We start from the raw sequence: 26920 nt of genomic DNA on the forward strand, positions 1-26920 counted from the left end.
AAAAATAGACAGTGAATAATCCTAGTTTTGTAATCAAGCTCTTTCATTTGTGTAATTTCTGCACCACAAGTGTAAAATGTAATTGCAAAAGTGACTGTCTACAAACGCTCCCAATCTGCCATTGCTCATACAGTTAGTCCCGTCCCAAATTCATCCCATTGGTTTCGCCAATGGTATTGTCAGGCTGGTAGAGATCCTCAGAGGAACGGCAATGTTTTAATAGTGCTGAAGTATTTAAACCTTTCATAGGAATCAATTTACATTGCTGGGTTTGAAGAATGTATTTAAACTTTTTCTTTCTAGTTTTATTTTATACTTGTACATTTTAAGTACAAAAATGCATGCCTGCTGTACTGAAAGTCACTGATATGGCTAAACAGGCTCTCAAAGTTTTGTGACATGTAAAAATGTTTGCACAGAAAGTAATATCATACTAAAGATGTTCAGAATTCAACAACATGCCACTGTGCAGTTTGAATTGATGGCATCATAATGTTGGGAGATGCTGCTGCATGGAAGATCATCGTTACTTTTCAGGCTCAATGTCATGGGAAAATCTGATCCTGTCTGTTTATCAGTTCCCACACTGGCATATTGTTTTCTTGAGTGGGGTGAAGTTCATGCTAAATCTCTCGGATGAATGGAAAGAATAATCCAATTTTCACAGTCACAGAAAACACAGTGAACATGTTTAGTGCCACGATGTAACTTCATCTGACACAGAACTTGACCAAAGGGCCAGTGGTAGCCCAGCGCTGTGTACACCGCCCACAACGGCAGGGTCATGACAAAGGCCAGGTCAGCCAATGCTAGAGTGGCTAGTAAAGACCCTTCAAAATAAAAGTGCTTCACAATGCCATTGAAGAACCTTTTTTGTCTAAATGGTTCCATAAAGAACCTTTAACATCTTAAGAACCTTTCTCTTTCACAAAAGGTTCTTTGTGACAAAAAAAGGTTCTTCAGATTATAAAAAGGTAAGGAAGAGATGGTTCTTTAAAGAACCTTTGAATGGTTTGTTGTGGAACCAACAATGGTTCTTCTATGGCATCGCTGTGAAGAACCTTCTGAAGCACCTTCATTTTTAAGACTGTACTGTAGGGGTAAGGAGATGGATCAGGTGTCTGGGAAGATTTGGAATTGCTTGGGCCTCTCGCTCGGCGGTCCAGGTACACCCATAGCACCAAGCCGTTACCCAGGGAGCCCACGACAAACACCAGGGGGTACACACTTGGAATCAGCACCCCGGCTGCAGACCATTCTCTGTAGTCACATGAGGGAGATGGAGAGAGTGAAGGGAAGAACAGAGACCCAGACATCTGAGAGCCACACTTGCACCTAGTGCAGAAAGCAAGTGGATGACATGAGCAGGAAAGAGAACTGAAGAGTTTATTTTAAAGGGCTTGAGAGGGGAAGAATGGTTTGAAAAAGAAATGCTGCTTTATAAACTGATGATGGGAGCACTTGTGTTTGCTCTGGGTTCTTGTTTGTTCTGTTTTTAGATGTTTCCCACAAATAAGTTGAAAGAGTCAGTGACTTTCCTCCTCAATCCTGTTTCATTTCAGTGGGATATCACTTACAGACAAAAGTTATTGGAAGCTGTGAATTTAAAAAACAGATGAAAAAGAATTTCCCATATAATTTCTGGCTGTCACATACATTCTCAACCCATAAATTGCCATCTTATACATTGCCAGGCCAAAAAAAGATTAGAACATGGACATGGGATACTTCTTCCAATGTGGTTGTTTAACAAATAAAAAGCTTCACACTGTATCAGATGGGTCTAAAAGAACTTTTGCCAAACGTATAACATGCCAGAAGCATAATCCATGCAATAAAGATCCAATAACTCCTAAGTATTTGCTTGTTTAAATACAAACATGGATTTTTTTTTAAATCTTATTTTACTCAGGCAGAGTATGTTATACTTGGACATAACTAATCCATGTCAGGAAATACAAGCACTTCCAAAAATAATTTTTTGTTGTCGTTTTGTTTACAAATCTAGAGATGTACATACTACATGCATAATGAAAAACAGTAATAAAATCTATCCCAGAAAAGCAATGCTTCTCTATCACACCTCAGGTGCACATACAATAAGAAACAAAGCATCTCATACCTATTTTTCTTAAGAGTTATCCTCTGCTTCTGTTAATAAATGTGCCCAGCTTCCTCTTCTGTGTGATTTGTCTCTATGGTTTCAGATTATCTTTTTAACCCTTGAGCGCTCCTCATTTGAGAGTCACACCTCATGGTTTTCATGGTCAAAAGTGACCAGATACCTGAAACGTAACCTTTTTTTTTTTCAGTATAATCAATCCAATATATTTTTGTTCAATAATATTTTTTTCTTTTGTATTCTGGGGAATTTCATGCTTCTAATTAATATTTATGCAATAATTATGATAAATTTTTCCCATTAAAAAAAGTTTTTTTTCCCTATTATTTTTCAATTAAAACAGTATATCAGATTAAAATAGAGACTAGGCCAGTCCAGTTTTTGAAGGCAGAATAGCACCTCCTGGTGAGAGCAAAAAAAGAGAAACCTGTAATTTCATGGTGTAACCACTAGATCCCCGCACAGGACTCTGTAGAGGCTTGTGAATTCCCCAGTTGTTTTTAATACATAATTGTTTACTTTTATTAGATTGTGTGTTTAAATGTATATTAAGGCATTCTCAAAGACTACTTTTTGTCAAGGTGTAGTTTTTTTAGCATTATTATTACTACATTCAAAGCTGATCATGAAAAGTATTTTGTTACACAAAACATTAAAATTCTATAAAAATGTATAAAAAATGACCAGGAATGGTTTATCCTTCTGATCTGATTTGAATCTCTTATTTCAGTTTTCTGACTCAAATTGGCTATAGTCCTACCAATTCATTTGAGTATGTATAATTCTGTATGTGTGTGTCTTTGAGTGTAAGTAAGTGTGTGTGTGTGTGAGTGGATGTATCCGTTTTACACTCTTGATGTTTTAGTGTGTAACCCCTTCCTTGTTGTCCACTTTTTTCAGCATTGTAGTTGAATTATTGATTTTATTTTACATAGTTGCAGTGTTACAGTCACACAAGTTCGTAGGTGTGTATGTGTGTGTACAAGTGTGTGTCTGCGCGTGTGAGTGATGTGTTGATTTTGCACTCTAGATGTTTTAGTTTCACCCTTTCATTGCTGTGCAATTTTTTTCTGCGTTGTGGGGGATTTGTAGATTGTACACATAAAAATTTTCTGTATTTTGAAATTTAGATTTTTTCGATTTACGACCACTTATTAGCTTTTTTGAATCAGAAATGACCGCACACATTTAAAAGAAGGACATAAGTTACTGTGTATCCATGCTTTTCTCTTTATCTCTCTCAGCATCTTCCCCAGAATCAAATGTTTTTCATGTCTCACCCACTGAGAAGTGTCTACTCTTTAAAGACCCTCTTCGTGTCCATTCCCTTTTCTGTTCTTCCCTCCTCTTCTCTCATAGGACCACCCCATAGCAGTTTTGTGAGATCTCCAAGTAGTTCCAGAGACATTATGTGTGGCCCAATGTTGTACTGACTGTGTTCACTGAATCGCTCTGCAGGGTGATTTTATACCAAGAAAAGTGAGAGTAAGACCTGTACATTTGCATACATATATCAACACATGCCTGAACGGTTTGAAACATCTTTACCTAAAAAAAAAAAAAATACCCAGGATTGGAAATTCATTTTATATAATAATCACCATGTATCTACATTTCTGAAGTTTTAAAGTAACAATTTCTCATCAATTTCATGCTGTTAATTTCTAAGAATACAATGAGGAACTTGCTATACTTTATAATTTTCTGTCAAATCTTATTTCTGAGTGCTTCTTCCAGTATTGGTCTGGACAAGAGACTTACAAAAAACTTTCATATGGTGGCTTGCAGAAAATAAACAATAAACATGCCATATCAAACATGGCAAATTTAATGTACAATATTATGTTAATATGTTTGGAAACATATTTTAGATTATAACAGATTATTCCACAAAAAAAATCAGTCTCACATAAACTTATGCACATTTATGTGAACTATTCCTCTGTCTCAGTTTAACTAATAAATTCAATGTGATGGTTCTGTTTGAGCAGTCTGAGTCTTGTGTTGTTTAAACTCAGGGATTCCCTATTGTGGGCTTTGTGTGATACTCTCAATAAGAATGAAAATGGTCTTTTGTCTTGAAGAAAAGCTATGATGCAATGCAATCTATGAAATCAATGCAAATATTAAAAAATGCAACTGTATAACTTTTGTTCTCTCTAACTAACATAATGAATATTTACAGAGGACAATAGCCAGGAGATGAGATAATGCTCACAGAGACTTTTATTAGCAGCGGTAGAAGCAGATTAATTTTCCTGTTTGCATCTTCATTTGAAATAGTCTAGACCAATTAATCAATAAAAAAAAAATAAAAAAAAACATTGAGCCAGTGGGAGGCCCACCCTAAAGATTTCATCCTGTGACAGCCCTAGTTAGGCTACTGCATTGCTTATGTAGAATATACACTTAACACTTCACACTATCTCCTCAACGCCAGAGAAACGCTCATATATTTTACTCTCTTGTTCCTAACTGATCTCAGCTGTACAAATAGTGAGGGCAAGGTCGGACTGGCCATCGGGAGCACCGGGACATTTCCCGGTGGCCTGGTAGTCATTCTGGTCTGCCGGGTGCCGCTGTGCAGTCGATCAGTCTGACGTGCAATAGGCTGTTATGCCACTGTGAATTAATTGACGGACTTATGAATCTACGAATCAGGCGATCGCGGAGTGAAAATGAAACCACCACATGACCAAACATCAGCGAAGCACTGCCTAATTGGCTATATCCAGAGGCAGGCTTTATCTTAGAAAATCGCGCAAAAATGGAGCCGTAAACGCAAAGGAGGAGCAGAGAGGGAATGTATAAAAATGAGAAAAGCCCTGGCCACAGACGCAAATTGCTGCGAAATCCCAGCCATGTTCGCCAGTAAGGGAGCAGGTCGGTCATAATTACATTTATATTTACTAGGGATGGGACGGTTCACTAAAAAAACCTTAACCGTTCAGTTCTCCACACACGGTTCGGCACGCGCTGGGACCGCTGTTCAACTTAAATCTGACAAAGCATCTGTAATATGGTTTACTATAAATAACACGTAAAACAAACAGGGTTCATCTAATATATGTTTCTGTTGATGGAAGCGCATTCTGGATTCCCACACATTACAACAGCGATGAAAAATACCTCTACAAATCATTCGGTCTTGTTCAATACCAATACAAACACTGTATCAGTGCATTCTCTTAAAGTGACAGTCTTTATATTAAACAGCAACAACAAAGAAATCACTCACTGCTCCTGATTTAAAAGCTTTTTTAACTTTAATAAAGAATAATCTTTATTAAAAAATTAAAAAATCTAATTTCAGTTAGGAACCTAGGTGTGCTATTTGATCGCAATCTTTCCTTAGAAAGCCACGTTTCTAGCATTTGTAAAACTGCATTTTTCCATCTCAAAAATATATCTAAATTATGGCCTATGCTCTCAATGTCAAATGCAGAAATGTTAATCCATGCATTTATGACCTCAAGGTTAGTTTATTGTAATGCTTTATTGGGTGGTTGTTCTGCACGCTTAGTAAACAAACTACAGCTAGTCCAAAATGCAGCAGCAAGAGTTCTTACTAGAACCAGGAAGTATGACCATATTAGCCCAGTCCTGTCAACACTGCACTGGCTCCCTATCAAGCATCGCATAGATTTTAAAATATTGCTGTATTACTTATAAAGCCCTGAATGGTTTAGCACCTCAGTATTTGAATGAGCTCCTTTTACATTATAATCCTCTACGTCCGCTACGTTCTCAAAACTCAGGCAATTTGATAATACCTAGAATATCAAAATCAACTGCAGGCGGCAGATCCTTTTCCTATTTGGCGCCCAAACTCTGGAATAACCTACCTAACATTGTTCGGGAGGCAGACACACTCTTGCAGTTTAAATCTAGATTAAAGACCCATCTCTTTAACCTGGCTTACACATAACATACTAATATGCTTTTATTGTCCAAATCCGTTAAAGGATTTTTAGGCTGCATTAATTAGGTAAACCATAACCGGAAACAATTCCCATAACACCCTATGTACTTGCTACATCATTAGAAGAATGGCATCTACGCTAAGATTTGTCTGTTTCTCTCTTATTCCGAGATCACTGTAGCCACCAGATCCAGTCTGTATCCAGATCAGAGGGTCACTGCAGTCACCCGGATCCAGTACGTATCCAGACCAGATGGTGGATCAGCACCTAGAAAGGACCTCTACTGCCCTGAAAGACAGCGGAGACCAGGACAACTAGAGCCCCAGATACAGATCCCCTGTAAAGACCTTGTCTCAGAGGAGCACCAGGACAAGACCACAGGAAACAGATGATTCTTCTGCACAATCTGACTTTGCTGCAGCCTGGAATTGAACTACTGGTTTCGTCTGGTCAGAGGAGAACTGGCCCCCCAACTGAGCCTGGTTTCTCCCAAGGTTTTTTTCTCCATTCTGTCACCGATGGAGTTTCGGTTCCTTGCCGCTGTCGCCTCTGGCTTGCTTAGTTGGGGACACTTCATCTACAGTGATTATCGTTGACTTGATTGCAAATAAATGCACAGACACTATTTAACTGAACAGAGATGACATCACTGAATTCAATGATGAACTGCCTTTAACTATCATTTTGCATTATTGACACTGTTTTCCTAATGAATGTTGTTCACTTGCTTTGACGCAATGTATTTTGTTTAAAGCGCTATATAAATAAAGGTGACTTGACTTGACTTTAATTTATAGTCCAAAATGCAATGCTGTTTTACATTTGATTACTTTATTTAATTTCTGTACCTAAAAAAAACCCTGAAAGTCAGTTTATTTTATTTGTATCTTTACTCTATTGTATTTATTTGTGCTGTTGCATATTATTAAGAATATTCTATAGAATATTCTTAATAATATGATGATATATATATTCTTTTAAAGTATAGTTTTTCCATAAACATAGCACATACATATTACAAATGTATATAATGATGGATGTTTTAAAAGAGCATCTTAATGAAAAACTAGCACACTGTTTTACATATGAAGATACAGTATTTTTTTAGTGCAAAAATTGACCAGAAACTGATTTTCCATTTCTAGCCTACAATACGTAGCCTAGTGTACAATGCTTATTTATTTTGAAGATGACGAAGGAAGCAACAGTAGCACTAGTGCTGCAAGTGCTCCTGCTTTGAACAAGAGAGGGTCGACAGTTCAGCTTTTGAGTCAGAGCAGGAACCTTCAGGTAAAGTTTAAGCTATAAGCAAAAATAAACATGCTGGCTATACTCTTAGAAAAATATGTGCCTTTATGATTTATAAGGTCATCAGTAGTAGGACTGTGATCATTGGGACATACAATTGATGGCTGCATAATTAATATAGATTATTGAAAGTGCTTATTTCATATTGCAGAGAAACTCAAATGTGTAGAGTGAGAGAGGGGGATTAAGGGAAAGATGATAGAGACAGTGAATGCCTTGATACTTCTTGATACTTCATTTGATTATTTTGCCCGTCCACAGTCTAAGGATTATGATTTATTTTTTAAGTATAACCCAATTCAAACAACTGAAAGAGCCAAAGAGTTTAGCAGTCTGGTGGACACATGAATTGGGTGGTGACTGCAGCAACAGATGTGGCCTGGGGTGGAGTCAAATTCCCGGCCTGATTTACTGTCCCAGTCCGCCACTTAGTGAGGGTCAATAAAAAGGTCATATATATATGACATTAGATAAACACGCTCTGTTCCAAAAGCACTTAAAATGTTATCTAAATTTATTAGGAATTCAAAATAGACATTTGAAATCACAGCATATTCTATGAGATATTGATAGCTTAATAAAATCTATTAAGAAATTTGCCTAAATCTGAATGTGACAAAAGTAGTATATATATATATATATGCAAATTTTTTTAGATAGGAATTTTGGGTTTTCATGAGCTGTATGCCAAAATCATCAGTATTAAAACAATAAAAACCTGAAATATTTCAGTTGGTGTGCAATGAATCTAAAATATATGAAAGTTTAATTTTTATCATTACATTATGGAAAATAATGAACTTTATCACAATATGCTAATTTTTTGAGAAGGACCTGTCTATATATATATATATACACACACAATCATGGCCAAAAGTTTTGAGAATTACATAAATATTGGAAATTGGAAAAGTTGCTGCTTAAGTTTTTATAATAGCAATTTTATGAAGAGTGATCAGATGAATTGCATAGTCTTTCTTTGCCATGAAAAATTAAGTTAATCCCAAAAAAACCTTTCCACTGCATTTCATTGCTGTCATTAAAGGACCTGCTGAGATCATTTCAGTAATCGTCTTGTTAACTCAGGTGAGAATGTTGACGAGCACAAGGCTGGAGATCATTATGTCAGGCTGATTGGGTTAGAATGGCAGACTTGACATGTTAAAAGGAGGGTGATGCTTGAAATCATTGTTCTTCCATTGTTAACCATGGTGACCTGCAAAGAAACCCGTGCAGCCATCATTGCGTTGCATAAAAATGGCTTCACAGGCAAGGATATTGTGGCTACTAAGATTGCACCTAAATCAACAATTTATAGGATGATCAAGAACTTCAAGCAAAGAGGTTCAATTCTTGTAAAGAAGGCTTCAGGGCGTCCAAGAAAGTCCAGCAAGCGCCAGGATCGTCTCCTAAAGAGGATTCAGCTGCGGGGTCGGAGTGCCACCACTGCAGAGCTTGCTCAGGAATGGCAGCAGACAGGTGTGAGCGCATCTACACGCACAGTGAGGCGAAGACTTTTGGAAGATGGCCTGGTGTCAAGAAGGGCAGCAAAGAAGCCACTTCAGATTGATCTTCTGCAGAAAGTATAGTGAATGGACTGCTGAGGACTGGGGCAAAATCATGTTCTCTGATAAAGCCCCTTTCCGATTGTTTGGGGCATCTGGAAAAAGGCTTGTCCGGAGAAGAAAAGGTGAGCGCTACCATCAGTCCTGTGTCATGCCAACAGTAAAGCATCCTGACACCATTCATGTGTGGGGTTGCTTCTGATCCAGGGGAGTGGGCTCGCTCACAATTCTGCCCAAAAACACAGCCATGAATAAAGAATGGTACCAAAACACCCTCCAACAGCAACTTCTTCCAACAATCCAACAACAGTTTGGTGAAGAACAATGCATTTTCCAGCACGATGGAGCACCGTGCCATAAGGCAAAAGTGAGAACTAAGTGGCTCGGGGACCAGAATGTTGAAATTTTGGGTCCATGGCCTTGAAACTCCCCAGATCTTAATCCCATTGAGAACTTGTGGTCAATCCTCAAGAGGCGGGTGGACAAACAAAAACCCACTAATTCTGACAAACTCCAAGAAGTGATTATGAAAGAATGGGTTGCTATCAGTCAGGATTTGGCCCAGAAGTTGATTGAGAGCATGCCCAGTTGAATTGCAGAGGTCCTGAAAAAGAAGGGCCAACACTGCAAATACTGACTCTTTGCATAAATGTCATGTAATTGTCGATAAAAGCCTTTGAAACGTATGAAGTGCTTGTAATTATATTTCAGTACATCACAGAAACAACTGAAACAAAGATCTAAAAGCAGTTTAGCAGCAAACTTTTTGAAAACTAATATTTATGTAATTCTCAAAACATTTGGCCACAACTGTATATATATATTATATTATATTATATATTATATTATATATATTTTAGTCCATTTAAGGTGTCCAACTATGTCATCCAGATGCATTTCTAAGAAGCCAGGAGGACTAAGCTAAAATAACATTTCCTGTCTCACACATGTCTTGCACATACACACACATTAAATAGATTTCCTGTTATCTCAGCTCATTGAAAACTCAAGCATACTGAAGCAAACTGAAGCACTCAGAGACAGTCTAAACAACACCCTTTAGTACAGTGAAGCAAATGATACTAATAATAATATGAATATTTCAGATAGAAATAACATTTTCTCCACACTAATAAACTGCTATATAAAGGTTACCGATATATTTTTATTCTTTATAGCACTTCAAGTTATTTGAAGCAATGAGATGCAAGATACAGATATAGATGCACTGTAAATATTTAACAGAAAACTCTCAATTTGCATAAAACAGCATGTTCCTTTTATTGGTCACATAAAGGTTCAGTAAGTTTCGCTGGCTATAGTGGTAACAAGAAGCTAATCAGTACACTGAAAAGACTACGTCTATATATTGCACAGTGTTTTTCAACAGATTTTAAGTTTTAAAAGAGACATTCGTAAACAAGGCAGAGGAAAAGCAGGCATAAAGTGTTTTTATGAAAATTAATATTATATAACCTTTGAACATGTCAGCATCAGAACCCTCACAACCCACTCAGTTGCAGTGGCGTGCACAGACCTCTGGAGGGTCAGCGGCGAAATGGCTTTACAAGGGCACAACCGCAGACTGGGGATGGTGGGGGGTGATGGGTAGGGTGTATTGGTTTGTTCGGGTGGGCGTTATAGCAATAATATCTTTTTTTTTTGTTTTTTTTTAATATCATGATTTTTTCATGATTCTTTGTCAAGCTGTTTGAGCAGTACAGCCAAACTGATTTCCCTATAATAAATACAAAGCTTGTTACTTTAGGTAACAAAATATTAAAAAGTATGGCGGATATTTAGGCCAAAATGGGAGAAGATAAAAAATCTTTGTCATTATTTTATCTTTGTTATTAAAAAAAAAGATTAGAACCAAAGATACACTTTAAAAATAAACATAATGTACAAATAAAAATAAACAATGTTTTATTTTTTCAGGTACAATAGTATTTAGCAGGAGCATTCAAAAAATTGAATGAACAAATAAAACACTATATACATTGATTCCTATTAAAGCAACTGTATTAAAGTTTTTCAGTCAAGAATATTGTGTGATTTTTCTCTTTGCGTTGTAAATATGTAAAATGTAAATATGTTAGTGTTTTGTTTTTTATACCTTCATGTACCCACTCAAAAGTCGTTTTAAACCTGAATGAGTTTCATTCTTCAGCTAACTCTATATTGAAGAAGGTGGAAAACCAAACAGTTGCTGGTTCACAGTAACTTCCAGAGTATTTTTCCCCTACTAACAAACTCATTGTGGACCAGCAACTGTTTGGTTATCCAGATTCTTCAAAATATCTTCTTTTGTGTGCAGCACAAGAAAGAAATGAATATAGGTTTGGGACAACATGTGAGTGAATAAACAATGACAGAAATTAAATTTTAGGGTGAACTATCCCTTTAATTACAGTCGGCAGCATGTTCAGTACTGTCCCTAAGACCTGCACGCATCTAATATACAGACATGCATCTGTTTCTTTCAGTTGTTTACTTTCATTTTAGACATAACCAACTGAGGCTATACATAAATCATGTGTGTTTTGACAGTATTAACACAAACATAACTTAGTTCAGTAATCAGGCACAGTTCGAAGGGCTTTTTCGTTCTCGTGCGTGCGCTTTGAGTGTGCTCAGAAGAAAACCCGCACGTCACAACAGAACACGAATGAAACGTTTAAATAACCAGTAAGGCTTTAAAGCAAATGCACAAAAAAAAGTGTGGTGTCTGTGAGAGTAACTCTGCGGCTGAGTTAATGCACAATAAAAAATCTTCATATCGCACACCCCTATCCTCGACAGAAATCGCAGACCGGACCGCAATGGCACTTTAGCGTCAGACCTCAATGGGGCCCCACCCCTCTTGTGCACGCCACTGCACGTGCAGTTGTACCACTTTTCTGGGAAACAGGATTAGCCGCGAAAATAGTACACATACACAAAGCAACACTGAATACAATACATTATAGTCAGATGGTTTCCCTTTCACTATTAAGTGCAAGACTAAAAAATAGAAGCTTTAGCAGAGAGCACACACAGTTTTAACATACAGCTGAGATTTAAGATGTGAATGCTTCTTTGACCAATTAACTCAAGATATAGAAGATCTCTGCATTCTCACTGCAAGATAACACTACCAGCTTTACGAGGAACAATGCCGAAGTATTTTAGAGAACACCCCACCAGAAGAGTGCTAGTGAGACCAGTATTGCCACCACAGAGCGGCTGGACACGGACACAGGTGCTGTGTTACACAGGTCAGTGGCACAGCAGGAGAACTTGAAGCTGGAAACTTTGGGAAACTTCTCGGCGAGTGTGCTGTGCTCACACTCAGAGTACTTTATGCACTGCCTGTATGTGTCACCACCTAGAAAAAAAAGGGAGAATGGAAAGATATGTCATGCAAAGTCAAAGGGTCATGGGAATGGTTGTGCCATTTTGACAATTTGTTAGAATACAGAAAGACACTTTTATCTAAGAGTGAGTGAGCTGTCACCTCTCTCATAGACGGTCACACAGGCATCATCATAGTAGCAGTCTCGAATTTTAGAGCATGTGCCCGTGTAGTCTCTACAACTGTAACATTTAATGGCAGAGCCTTGAAAGACACATGGCAGAGATCATATTTTTGCAAGAATAGTAATTCAAAATATAACAAAAACACATCTTATGCATGATGAAAACAGGATCATTGACATGACATACCAAGCCCCACCAGAGCCAGAACAAACACCACACACACTCCAACAGAAGCTTTCATAATGCCTTCAGTTTACCAGTCTAATCAGAGAGAAAGACAGGAATCTGAGGAGTGTACAGTTTGGATTGGTCTGAATGTGACTGCATATGTTCGTTCTAAATGCAGATTTCAAAGTCACATTTTTTCTACATGTCTTCTTTAAACTTGTACACTGCTCTCAAACCCTCACATTCAGAGTAGATCCTAAGGAAATAAAGTTGATCAGTGGTAATGTTTAGACTTTTTACAGGTTAATGCATAAACACCATGCCTCTAATTGCTTCGGTAATTCACTTTCTCACCATCATTTTGTTCTAAACCTGTGTGACTTTCTTTTTTCTGTGGATATTTTCAGAAATGTCTGTTTGGTGTTTGGTGAGTCAACAGTCACCAAAACTGTTTGGTTAACATTATTCTTCAAAATATGATTTTTGTGTGTTTCACAGAAGTGACACAGTCACACAGGTTTAGAACAACATGAGGATGAGCAAATGATAAAAAAAAAAAAAAAATCTCTTCTATTTTTTTTAAAGATTACTAACATAATCATAAGAGAAAGAATTGTGGGTCATCTAAGGACTACATAGTTTTACTGAGATGCAGTTTTGGCAGATGATCTGGTCTGTATTATAGCTACTACTGTTATTACTGCATCTAGCACCAAGACTATTATTGTTTTTCGCTTGTTGTTATTTTGTATAGAAATCATTAAGCTTTAGACATTATTGAATATATTCTTATTTGTCTTTTGAACTTCATACAAAATTCTACAATTCTGAACATGTCAGACTTTTATCAACATTCCATGGGAACTCATCTTGAATCACATATATACAATACATATAATAATATAATATATAAAATTTATATTTATGGCATAACACTTGACATGAAAAAACAACAACAACAACAACAACAAGAAACGCTTTTTCTGAGAACACGGTTCAACCTTTTAGTTAAAACTGTACTTTACTTTAAAAATTAATTTTGCTCTTAATGCCAGTGTTTTATTGTTTAACCAACAATTTCATAAAAATTTAAATTTGGATAGGATTTACAAAATATTTAAAAAAAAAAAGGTCAACCAAATAAAAAAACTAGATTTGTTTTTTTTTGACCCAGCCGATTGCTTGAGTCCATTTTATTAAATTAAGGATTGATCGATTGATTTTCAGAATATATAGTATTTGTAAAACAAAAACCAATAGACTACCTTTATAATAATTTTCTACCATGACCTCAGAAAAAAAACAGTGTCTTTGTAAAAAGTCAATATGTTTAATGCTTCATATTTTTTAAAAAGTTGTAAAAATGCAATCTAAATCAGCCTGGTTCACACGTGAAGAATATACTAAGCAGTATGCCATAATCTATCAGTTACTCTTCTGTAGTCTTACCCCAGCGTGAAGAAGGAATCCAACCACAGACACATCCAAACCAGTCTGAAAACTAAAGAGATTGAGCTGCTCACGCTTCTTAAAAACACGCCCACAATGCTCTTCAATTAATCGTTTGTGCTTTAAAATGTATACCATTCTGCGGTACTAAAATATTTAAATATATATTATATGGTGTTGTGTAAATTTTAATTTAAGAAATAAAAAAGAAGAAATAATATCCCTATAACAATTCATCACTATATGAACAGATGAATCATAAGTAATGTACTGTACATTAGAGGCAGGAACAGTCTCCCTGAAACGGAGCTATTCTATAGTATAGTACTGAGGGTTTAGCGTTGGGATTTCTGCAACTGTTGAATTCCAGCATTATTCTGTTTTTAGGAATGAACCTGCAATGAGAGAAACCTTCTCTATAATCTTTCTTCAGCATCCTGTGGGTGAAAGCTGAATATTAAAAGTTTTCCATTAGTGAAAATCCCACCGTTCAACATACATCTACAATGTTTATATTCTTACTTGCATAAACAAGACACAAAGTCTCTCATTAGCTCATTTATGTCTTTATAACATTCTTAACATTATTTTTCCCTCTTATAAAATGCTGAATCAGCATAAGATTTACACTTTTTTTTTTCTTCTTTTTTTTTAACAATCAATTATACATTTACAAATAATTCTTTCACAACCCTTTGACCACACGTCTAGGTCAGGCTTCAGCAGACATTGGCTTTCTGAATGGCTCATTACAGGACAGGGGGTCAACTGCTCTAGCACAAGAAAAGCTAAACTACGTGAGGATTTCAGCGAGGAACGGAGAGAACACACGATCAAAATCACATGTAGGCATGAAGGGCCATTAAACATACACTGGTGTGCAGCACATTGTGATTTAAAGTGATCTGCCCTGGAAAGCCTTGGCCCTAGTGCGTGTGCAATTGAAGGAAGTACTTAAGATACGTTACAGAAATTTAGCATTTTCTCTCTTTCAGAATAGCTGAAATTAATGAGTAAAGAGATGGGAGGAAATGTGGGTCAAAAAACAAAACGGCTTCACAAAGAAACATTAGTCTGACTACAACAAGGCCTCTTCAACTCGTTGCCATGACAACAGAGACTATCAGGGTGGGTTAGTGTTTGGGTCAGAGTAACAAAAATGACTGAGTTTTGTGTTGTGAGAACAATAGGTGTATTCAGAGATATTCCAGAGCATGAGACAATAGAGACGAGAAAAACAGAGCAATGGCCTCTTTGTGCTTCGATAGTAGAAAGCATCCTGATCACAACAGTAATGTAAACAAATAATGTGATCGTGAAACACGGTATTGATACACCACGACCTGTTTATTTACTCAAAGAAATTATAATAAATCCCTCACACTTACAAAATAAAGAAGGAGTAATCTGAGAGGTTCAATAGAGCTAAACAGAGACCATAATAGCAAACTGTTGAAAAATCTCACTGCACGGCATTTTACAAAGATGATAACATAATATCCATTATGATCCAAGATGATAACAATATTCAAACCATGAATATCAAAATTATACATATGTCTAGGCAAGATTTGCTCACATTGCCATTAGGAAAGAAAGGGGAGGAAAATAGCAAAGAAATTCTTAAGTCTGCCTAGATTTCATTCTGAAAAACTGAACTGTACAACAAAAACATTGTCTGATCATTTACCTCTTGCACAGGGTTTTAAGGAGATAAAGGTGGAAAGTCAAATTAATGCCATATACTTCTCATAAAATTATCTTTTGTTATTCACACCAGCCTGTGTAACCTCCAGCCCTTAAGATAATCAGAGCTAAAAAGATCCTTTACAGTACACCAATGTGTCCTGGCTGACCTTCTGTTTACATCCATCCAGCGTTTCTGAGAACAGGGCAAAAGCACCTCTGAACAGCTAACTAGTGGAGAACTAGTAGCCGTCAAGTTGCTTGCACAGGTTAGCTGTTGTCTGAACCTCAGCCTGCCCGCGAAAACCTTAAGTACAAACGACACAAAAACAAATATATATACACGAGCACATACATGCTACACCATACCTGAGGCCTTGTGGAAGAAATTAATTGAGCCTTTCTGTAAAGTATTCAATCTATATATATATATATATATATATATATATATATAAAACAGTATTCCCAAATCAGTCTGTGTTTACATTTCTGATAATAGTAGTGTCATAATTTCTACTCGTGCTCTGTAATTGTAAGTTTTTAGAGGGATAGTTCAGGCAAAAATTAAATTTTTTGTCATTATTAACTCACCCCCATGTCGTCCCGAACCTGTATGACTGTCTTACTTCTCCCAAACATGTCTACTGTCAAAGATATTTTGAAGAGAAAGTGTTTTGGTCCATAAATCTAAAGGCAGAGGGTCCAACACAACAATGGACTCCACTTTCACTTCATGGACAAAATATACTCATATATTCTTTTGTGTCCCACAAGAGACAGAAAGACATACCGGTTTGGAACAACGTAAGGGTGAGTAAATTCCAATTATCAATTCTGGCTGAAACAGTCCTTCAGGTAAGTTTAGTCAGGTAATTGTGAAACCCAGGCAAAACGAGACAATCTCACAGAATCTCACAGAAATTCAATAAACTCTCTCACTCAATCACAAACCACACTTGCAGACTCAAACTCACGTACCAAAATCTCACACGTCCACAGACGTGCACATACACAGATATGCCACAACCAGACCCCTGGCCACAGAAACTGGAGAAAACGCTCAAGAGGTGACAGGCACAAGAGCGCTGTACAATAAACAATGGATGCCTAAAAGCTCTGTTTGTCCTCCTGCTCTCCCGTTTGTGTGAGTGTGTTGTGCATCAGTATCTGTGGGCGGGTGTTGGCCGGGGCATGTAAAAGTGCATCAGACACGCCGAGGACAGCGTCCTCCTGGGTCAGCCATGTTCATGCCACGCATTTCTCCACGCTCGTAGTCATCGGTGTCTGATGAATTCTCATCATCATAAGGAGCAGACACCTCACTGACTGAGCTCTTAATGAGAGAGACAAACACAGAATGAGGGATTTAGAGTGATAAATGTACACACATTAGCATTTTGGATATACATTTTTTCTTGGACATAACACAAAGATATAAATAGCAACTTACCGACCGCACCATTGATTCACGGAAAGGTGGGCACACCATGTGGAAGCGTGGGATTGACACGTCAAACACTTCCTCTTTGTTCTTGAGCCGGTGGAATGTGTAGTGGCCTTCCATGAACTCAGAGGTGGTGGAAAACGTTGTGCAGCTGGCGTACTCGTGAACTTTACCAGGTGTCATCACTGGAAACTCACCTGCACTCGCATTTACATCATATGCAAAACACAGATGCAGGACATTCTTTAGAAAGTAGAGCAATTGTCACTGTGAATTATACGGACTGAAAGATACTGTCAGAATGTCTCAGCTTGATAATTCAACATATCCGTCACCAGCTGCGAACTGTTCTAATTTACTCTAAACTTACAGGGGTATGCTCTTACCCACAACACCAGGGCCACGGACCTCCTCCACATTTCCGTTTGCATTTGTGATCTTCCAGTACCGACTGTCTAGCTGGCATGCATTCTCTGGCAGGGCAGACTTTGCCATCTCAATCCTGATGCAGAAGATGGCACGGCTCAGAGGTCATAGGTTCAAGCTCAATGTATCATCATATGTCAAGTCTTAGTACAGCTGTGTTGCATTACAGCAAGTTACATCAGAAAACAGCTTGATCATTTTAGTAAGAACTTTGTTTATGAATCAAGCACTGGGATGATCTCTACTTATTGGAAAGACACTGGGAGAAGAAATAGAGGAAGCGTGCCACAGGGGTATGCAATATGTATCATCTACGATAATAATATAATCATTGATTCAACAATGTGCAAGATGAGATTGAGTATGTCACTCATTTTGCAGAAATCAAACCAAACTTGCCTTGAGAGCATGTTTTCACTATGTGATATTTAATGCCAGTAGATTGCCAGTTAAGAATGATTTTCCCCAATGAGTCTTTGTCTTGTATACCAAAAGATACAGTTAAGCAATATCACATGAGCAACAGTGCTGTTGTCTACCAAATTAAAGCACAATTTCAAATGTCATACTGGGTTTATAAAACAGCGGAACAAACAAGTTAACATTGTGAGTTACAAGACATGATTAAATTGAAACAACAGCAGAACTTTTGCTTTTCAGAGTAACACATATCGGTGCTTTATTATTGAATTAATCCACATTTTGAACGATCAGTTTCAGTAATTCAATAACAATTTGAACAAATCAGTATAATGAATGATTCAATTACTAAATTAATTAGCCATTTAAACAAACCACTTGAATGAATTACTGAACGAATCAACTCATTAAGACAGTGACTTGATTTTTTTTATAGTTAAATATATGATGAAAATAACATCACATAACATTGTTTTTGCAACTGTAAATGCATTCAAGCTACCTCAGAGTTGTATTAAACAGTCTGTGTAAATGTAAGTAAATGCCATTTCAGATGCAGCGTCTGTGTCACTTCTGCAGTGCAAAAATGGATGTTTCTTAATGCAGATTCCATTTGATTGGTAAAATTATCTTATTATGTTAATTAAATTTATTGGTTAAAACGTATATCTCAGAAAATATTGAGACATATCTTATGTCAATATTGCATGCTACATGCAAAAAAAGAAAAGAAAAAAAAGGTCAAAAATATCCCAGTAACTTTCATCACTTATCAGGTCTGGGAAAGCATTCATGCAGAGCTCAGCTCTTAAATAGCCTGATTCAGACAACAAAGCCAAATGGATGTGTGTGGATTTATGCAGTACCTGATTCTATAGGTGAAGAAAAAGTGTGGCGGATGGACTGAACTAAGCTCTGGCAGGAAGGAGGTAGAGACTGAAACTGTGATGTCACCAGTGGTTGCCACACAGCGCTTGTCATGAACATACCTGAACGAACAAACATAAAGGGGATCAAATTTAATGTGGGATTTGTGATTTCAAATGCTGACATGCATTACTAAGTGTAAGACAATGAAAGATGGACCACCTGAAGATCTGGTCCCGAATGATGGGGTATTCTCCTGTTACAACATTGTCAACAAAGGAAGTAAACCACTCAGTAAAGTTGGGACCTGAAAAAAGAAAAGATGAGAGAGAAGGGTTCATATGACCTGATAAAACTGCAATGCATTAATGGACCCTTTTGCACTTTGTTACCTGTAATAAACATGTCAATCGCAGAGGGATCTTGTGCCAGTTGATCCTGTGAAGAATAGATATAAGAGAACGGCTATAATACACAAGAAGACAAGAGCACCTCCTACTGGTCAGAGTGCAACAATGCAAGAAAAAAACCCCTGTATTTTATTTAGTGCTGGAGTCTCCACATGCACAAGCAGAACTGTATGTACCTGATGCAGTAAATGGCTTCACCTCCTGTCAGCTACAATGCAGTTGGGAAGCCTTTTAAAGGAGTAAGTCTCCCAAAAATTAAATTAGTAGAAAATGTACTCTTACCCTCAGGCCATCCAAGTAGATGAATTTGTTTCCTCATCAGAACAGATTTGGAGGAATTTAGCATCACTCTTTAGAATAATGTCCTCACCAAAAGATTCTCTGCAGTGAATGGGTGCCGTCAGAATGAGAGACCAAACAGCTGATATAAACGTCACAAACACGAAAATAAAAAGTGTTTGAAAGAAACAAATCCATCAATGCATTTTAACTTTAAACCGTCGCTTCTGGCAAAAAGTCCATAATCAATAATAATACTTACTCCAGTGAAAAAAAATATTTGTTTTGAACCATTTTGGACTTTTAAGTGGTGCTTGATCTGTGAATATTTCTCTCCTGATTCAGACAAGACAACTTTTTTTGCTGGAGAAACCAGTATTACAAATGGGTCTCGTATTTTACTGAAGCAATGGTTTAAAGTAAAAATGTCTTAATGATGGGTTTATTACAAACACAAGATTTTCAGTTCACAGGACATTAACTGATGGACCTCTGTGATTATCACAGTGTTTTTAACAGCTGTTTAAACTCTCATTCTGATAACACCCATTAACTGCAGACTCATTGATGAGCAAGTGGATATAATGCCAATTCTGACGAGGAAACAAATTCATCTACATCATAGATGACCTGATGGTGAGAAAATGTTCAGCACATTTTTCATTTTTGGGTAAACTATTCCTATAACATTTACTATCTAGCCTCCAGCTTCTATAAAACCTGCTTCCTGTGGTTTGCATCAGCTTCACTTTTCATAACATTTCGCCAGCCCTAGATGAACGCATGCTTATACATGGTAGACTGTTGTGGTCTGAGGGTGGTGATCTAACCGGGCACTGATAGAAGATTTCACTGCGTGTTCGTCCCTCTGTGCTCTCCAAGGCCATGTACTGGCTGAGGCCAGTGTGGAAGCAAAATGTGAGTGGAAGACACTGCCGCATCCCCTTCCTCTGCTGAAATCCCCCCGCTGCCGTCTCTATATCCAACAGGTCCTCTGAGCGATAGTGATTGGACAAAGCCATGCTGCCCATCAGCCTGTGGAGGGGAGGCAGTGCAAAGATCACTTATGATCATGTGAAAGATTGATTGCCATTTTACAGGTTATCTGCAGGATCTTTAAGCTCAAATTTAAGACTTTTAAATAACTAAATGTCTAATGATAACATTTTAAACTGTAAAAAAACATGATTTACAGTTCAGATACAACATTTTCTCATTTAAGAAAGACGTCTCTTTATGCTTTCGAATTGCTTTCGCAATTGTCATACACCAATCGGTCTGTGCAGCGCCTCTTCAAGCCGAAGACACCTATTGATAAAACTAAATATTATGATATTGAAAATTATATTGAACTCTGGTGTGAAGAGCATATTGGTGGATCTTCATTTGATCCAACTTGTGTGATTCTGGGATGTCCTATTTGCTATCGTGTATATATATATGATCTGGGGCCTGTTTCAATAAGGAGGTTCAACCAACTCTAAGTTGACTTACCCTGAGATGGAAACTTTGAGTTTTCAGGGTTCAGAACTGCTGAATTTAGCGCGTGCACCACAACTATGAAAAGCCATGATCAATGGAGCTCAGAAATTATGATTCACCATGGCAAAAGTGCCCAACAAAAATACGTCCGCATACTTCCGAGTCAATACGTAATTTAATTCTTATTCACGGTTATAATATCAAAAGGTAAAAAGTGTCAGAACTGTAAATTATTGAAGTTATTTTCATTTTCATGGTATCCTACAGCCAAAAGAAAAGAAGAAAAGAAAAAAAGCAGCTAAACATGAAATATAAAAACATAATTCAATCAAGGTAAAGCTTGAAGCATAAAAGGTTCATGAGTGTATACATGACTTCACATTTACATTCAGTGTCTATTTCAGTGCGCAGCACCACTTTCCACATAGTCTAATGCTCTTTTCACATAATTAAGTGTTCTCTAATCCATTTAATCCTTCAAATTTCTGTAATTTCATTTACTCTAATTTATTAATTAGAGTAAATGAAATGAACATTTGACGTCTACTCAGCCAACAGCAAGAACAGAAAAAAAACGATGAAGAACAGATGAAGAGGAGATGGCCACAGTACCAAGTATTAGAATAATATTAAAATCAAACAGGAAAAAGAATAACTGTTGCTTTTGTATTTGTAGGAAATAAAGATGATCAAATAAATGTAACAGCTGTGGTGATGGTTAAGGCATATCTCTCGAACTACCCTTTCATCTGGCATCCTTACGTTCCATACAGTAATCAGCTTCATTTTTGATGAGCATGTGCTCAGAAAACTGCACACATATTATGAGAAAGAGCGTGACAGTGAGACACACTTTTCTTACCGCTCTGCATCCCCAATGTTATATAGAAATCTAAAATTAAAAAATGGTCCAGCTCAAATAAATATGCGTGTGGATATGGCAAAAAAAATAGTAATGTAAATGTAACTCCCTACGAATTGATGTAGCCTCCTCATCTACAGGATTCAGTATGAGGACATGTCGTTTGTGTCACTTTCAGAGTGTCTGCATGATGAAAATATGTGCAATTAATAAATGTACCTGCACTGCAAAAATGCTTCTCTTACTTAGTATTTGTGTCTTCTTGTTTCCAGTCAAAATATCTAAAGATTCTTAAATCAAGATGCATTTTATACGTAAGAAAAATTACATATGCATTTTCTACATTAAAAAATAACAGAGTATTTAGTCTTTTAGGTGCATTTTTCTTATTTTGCTAATTATCTGCCAAAGGGGTAAGAACAATAATCTTGTATCCATTTGTATTAATATTATTTTTCTTGTTTTAATTCAAATGCATTTAATTTAGATCCCAAAATACTCATTTTTTGCAGCTTGAGTTTATGAATAAATGAGGTGTTTAAACATCGCTTACGCTTTAAAAAAAGAGGAGACTGAAAGAAACTCTGGGTTTAACGAAGAAAACCTGCGCCTGACCAGGTCAGGTTCAAAGTGTACGTTACCATGGTAACTTCTGGACTCAGAAGTTACCTCTCTTTAAGAAACGTGCTTGAATTACCCTGCTTTCTAGAGTAGGACAAACTTTCCATTCTGTAACTAAAAAACCCAGAGTTTCCCTCATTTCAGGGTGAACACACTTAGAGTTTTGACTTAAAAGGTTACTCCACCCCAGAATGAAAATTGTCATTAATCAATTGCCATGTCGTTCCAAACCTGTTAAAGCTTTGTTCGTCATCGAAGCACAATTTAAGATATTTTGGATGAAAACTGGGAGGCTTGAGACTGTCCCATAGACTGCCAAATAAATAACAGTGTCAAGGTCCAGATAAGTATGAAAGACGTCGTCAGAATAGTTCATCTGCCATCAGTGGTTCAACCGTAACATTATAAAGCGACGACAATACTGTTTGTAAGCGAAGAAAACTAAAATAACGACTTATATTCAATAATTCCTTTGTCAACAGTCTCCTCATCACTTAAACTGCCAAGAGCAACTATTCTGACAATGCATTTCATACTTTTCTGGACTTTGACAGTGTATTTTACTTGGCAGTCTATGGGAAAGTCTCGAGCCTCCCGGTTTATATACTCCCAAAATATCTTAAATTGTGTTCCGAAGAAGAACGAAGCTTTTACGGGTTTGGAACGACATGGGGGAAAGTGATTAATGACACAATTTTCATTTTGGGGAGGAGAATACCTTTAAAGTCCTTTCTGAAACACACCTCTGATCCCAGGGACTATTGATATTTTCATACCGTTTGTTGTTCATACACTGGCCCATTCATTTAGCTATTTATTGATAATATAAGATACTATGGGAGTTTTTAAGATCAGAGGCTGATTATGTTACACACACACACACACACACACACACACACACAGAGCAGTGAATAGTGAACACACACATCGTGAACACACACCCGGAGCAGTGGGCAGCCATTTTTGCTGTGGCACCCAGGGAACCATGGGGGTTGGGTGCTCAAGAGCACCTCATTCGTGGGTATTGAAAGTGGAAGAGAGCACTGTTCATTCACTCCCCCCACCTACAACTCCTGCCAGTACTGAGACTCGAACCTGTGACCTGCAGGTTACAAGTCTGACTCTCTAATCATTAGGCCACGAATCAGTTACAAGCATTTAAATAAATACTTTATTTTTCTAAAGTAGAAGAAAGGATCAAGGATATTATCAGAAGTCTTACCCAGGGACCACAAGTTTCTGTCCATTGTGTATCCTATAGGAGCAACGGTAGTCATTGGGGAGTTTGAAGCCAATCTGGACCTCAATAGTGTCTAGCTCTTCCTCCCTTACACCCTCTTCAGAGAAAAGGAAGCAAAACCTTTAGTGGACAACTATCATGAAATAAAAAACAAAAAACACACATAGGTTTTCAAAATATGGCTGGATGAGTAACAGTGTGGACAGACCTTTAAGTGAAGCTATCATTCGTGGACATTTCTGATTCAGGTAGTTCTTCAGATCATCCCAGGCTTTCTTGAGAGTGCCGTAATAGTCAATATAACGGCCCAGATCAGCATAATGCTCCCGAAACAGCTCCTTCCATGCCAGGCCTCTGTGGCTTTTGTCTGCCCTGAAAACGGAAGAAAAAAAAATCATTTGTCATCAACAATATATTTTCATTACAGCAAATCTAACCAAAAAAAAAAAAATGATTATGACAGAAAAACGCACATGCCATGAATAAATCAAAAGCTTCTGAGGGCATGAGGAGTGAGCTTACTCTGTAAGGAGCCAGTGCTTCTGACAAAGTCTCTTCCACAGAGGGTTATGGCCTGTCAGCTCATTGAGTCGACGACTTACAAAACTGCAGCTGAGAACAGAACAAACCAGATCAACGCAAACACTTTTGACAACTTGAGATGTTAAAAAAGGTGACCTATTCAGGCAATGCTTAATCTATTAAAACATAAAGATCTGATCATGGCCTTGGTCAACCTTCATGAGAATTTTTACATAATTTGGTACAAAGTGTAATTGTGACCAACTTTTGATGATGTCTAATTACATATGAAGAAAAACACAACTAAAATTAACTTGGAGGCTTTTAAGTGTTGAATAAATAACAAATCTATTTTTTTTCTCAAAAAAGTTTGGTAATGACAGCTATTCTCAAACCATTAAATAAGAATAAATGAATCAGAATTAGCTTAGCAAACACACAAGGAATTTGTTGTGGTTTTTTAGGAGCTCTTGGTACATGTATATGACATGAGAAAAGAAAGAACGATTAAAAAAAAAGAATAAAGAAAAACAATAAATAAATAATAATAATTATGTGGTAAAATCTGGAACAGAATATTTAGGTACAGATTTGTGCATTATTTACTGTACAGATGTATAAATAAAAATATGCATATTTATCTACCCAATACTTAAAAGAAAGGCAGATGCTGGAAATGGAGATATTAATTACAGAAAACAGGTAATCATTTCTGTGTTAGCTGTTTAAGATGGAGATGGCATGGGGGGAAAAACTGCAATGGAGGAAAAAGCAGTTAAGCCAAAATTTGTAAACTTTTAACTACCTTAAAGGGTCATGAAACACTAAAATTATCATTCGTGGTCATTTGAAAAGTGGCTATTTTTTTTTTTTTTTTTTTAGTTAATTCTTTCTTCCAGTCTAAAAAGCGAAGTTGAACTAATGTCATGAAGTGATGTATATGTGTTAACTGAGAGTGGCGACTGGCTGCTGTGGCTGGAGAGTAAGAACAGCCTTCTTCCACCTCAGAAACATTGCTAAGCTGCAAAACATGCTATCTGTTGCTGACACAGAAAGCTAGTTCATGCATTTATGACCTCTCTGCTAGATTACTGTGATGCACTACTAGCCCCAATTTTATCATCTCTACACACTGGTTACCTATTGGGTTCCATATTGATTTCAAAATATTGCTACTATCCTTATGCACAGTTGCTAAATTTTCTCTATATTGTAATCATTCTGATCACACTTGGCTCAGAATGAGGTGGAGGTGGTACCATCCTGATCATGTGCACACTGGCTGAAACAAACACTTTTTACACACAACGTATTTGAGGTGATATAATAATTATATGACTGAAAAAAAGGCAATTATAAAGTTACATTTTACAAAAACAAACCTGTTGAAGATGAAATTGAATGCGCATATATTTCATCATATCTTGGTCAAATGAAATATGTGCAAAATAAAGACTGATAGAGTGGTACGTATGATTATGAAGGCGATGACACGACTGATTATTGTGATACATGGCAAACAATGACATTAGACCCAAAATACAAAGAAGAGTGTATAAAAAAGGAACCATGCCTTTATTCTTTCCGTGTTAAATTAATGTCATTTTTTGAAACACTGTAGTGCTGGTCAATGTAGGAAAATATTAGACCTTTTAAATGTCCTTCTTTATTTTACTACCCCATACTCTTCAAAGTTATATTGCGGATTTGTTTACATTTCAAAGAAAAGTTAATTTAAACGTATTTGACTTGTTCATGTTTTAGTAGTCTCTAATGAGAAGATTGAGCTAATTATCATGGGGTTATATTTTAATCAAATCTAGGTGATCCCTAACTCTGTTTTTCTCCCCTCGGCTCATATTTTAATATTCACTTCTCTGTATAATGAGTTGCTTTAGTTCGGTCTGTGTTTTATTTGTTGTTTACTCCCCTCTTCCCAGCTTCTACACACCCACTTTTCCACAGCTTTACACCCCCATTTCTTTTTCAAATCTGAGGTGTGGACGGACCAGTGTTAAAACCTTGAGTGCAACGTAATTCACTTTGGATAAAAGTATCTACCAAACGTAAATTTATGCAAGTTATCTTTTAAAACCTGATGACAAGATGTAAAGCTCCTGTCATTACAGTAGCTCATGCATTATGTCTTCAAACATAAGATTCATGAGATGATCTGGTGTACAGTTATCAGATGCGTGACTTTTCATAGTGACTGAAAACCAACATTATCGCCGTATTATCGCATTTGTCTATCAGCAGAACCTGCCTAAGTAACATCATAAACTATGCTGTTAGCATTGCCAGCTAACGTTTACTGTACAGCTTTTCAAGCTCATTCGAAAAACAAACAAGCGTGTTTATTACCGCACGGACTGACAGAAAGACTCAAGTTGAATGTCTACCTTATCAGATCTCGGAAGTCCAGAAATGACAGCACCAGCAGTAAGGGATCAGACGGTAAGTTATCCAGGCTGAGCGCTATGGACGTTGCCATTTTTTAGCGACTGCAGAATCGAAACCCCGCCCCTTCACTGCGATGACATGAGGGCGTGTCCGCACGCTGCTCTGTTATCAAATATAGTGCACACGTCGCCACGCTAACATTCA

General features: G+C 37.1%; 2 protein-coding genes across 2 annotated transcripts; both read right to left on the bottom strand.

The window, feature by feature from the left end:
* Nucleotides 1-11682: 11682 nt before the first annotated feature.
* On the bottom strand, nt 11683-14102 carry LOC132097551 (CD59 glycoprotein-like). Its single transcript, XM_059503340.1, has 4 exons — nt 14055-14102; nt 12624-12698; nt 12415-12516; nt 11683-12285 (listed from the first exon to the last, which is right to left on the bottom strand). Exons 2-4 carry the CDS (start codon nt 12676-12678, stop codon nt 12086-12088), a joined length of 357 nt encoding a protein of 118 aa, XP_059359323.1. The 5' UTR covers nt 12679-12698; nt 14055-14102; the 3' UTR covers nt 11683-12085.
* Nucleotides 14103-16202: 2100 nt separating this feature from the next.
* On the bottom strand, nt 16203-26852 carry LOC132106872 (F-box only protein 3-like). Its single transcript, XM_059512948.1, has 11 exons — nt 26716-26852; nt 24314-24403; nt 24000-24163; nt 23774-23888; nt 20417-20621; nt 19290-19335; nt 19120-19204; nt 18897-19019; nt 17571-17686; nt 17191-17381; nt 16203-17073 (listed from the first exon to the last, which is right to left on the bottom strand). The coding sequence occupies exons 1-11, from the start codon at nt 26805-26807 to the stop codon at nt 16945-16947; spliced, it is 1356 nt and encodes a 451-aa protein (XP_059368931.1). The 5' UTR covers nt 26808-26852; the 3' UTR covers nt 16203-16944.
* Nucleotides 26853-26920: the final 68 nt, after the last annotated feature.

This window comes from Carassius carassius, chromosome 2, assembly GCF_963082965.1.
Source record: "Carassius carassius chromosome 2, fCarCar2.1, whole genome shotgun sequence".
Classification (NCBI taxonomy): Eukaryota; Metazoa; Chordata; class Actinopteri; order Cypriniformes; family Cyprinidae; genus Carassius; species Carassius carassius.

Coding starts and splice junctions, on each gene's coding strand:
- LOC132106872 (XM_059512948.1), bottom strand. CDS start 26,807: ATGGCAACGTCCATAGCGCTCAGCCTGGATAACTTACCGTCTGATCCC. Junction 17,687..18,896: donor TTCTTCACCTATAGAATCAG/GTACTGCATAAA, acceptor CTTCTGCATCAG/GATTGAGATGGCAAAGTCTG. Junction 17,382..17,570: donor CCGTGGCCCTGGTGTTGTGG/GTAAGAGCATAC, acceptor ATGCGAGTGCAG/GTGAGTTTCCAGTGATGACA.
- LOC132097551 (XM_059503340.1), bottom strand. CDS start 12,678: ATGAAAGCTTCTGTTGGAGTGTGTGTGGTGTTTGTTCTGGCTCTGGTG. Junction 12,517..12,623: donor TCTGGCTCTGGTGGGGCTTG/GTATGTCATGTC, acceptor GTGTCTTTCAAG/GCTCTGCCATTAAATGTTAC. Junction 12,286..12,414: donor TGTGACCGTCTATGAGAGAG/GTGACAGCTCAC, acceptor TTTTTTTTCTAG/GTGGTGACACATACAGGCAG.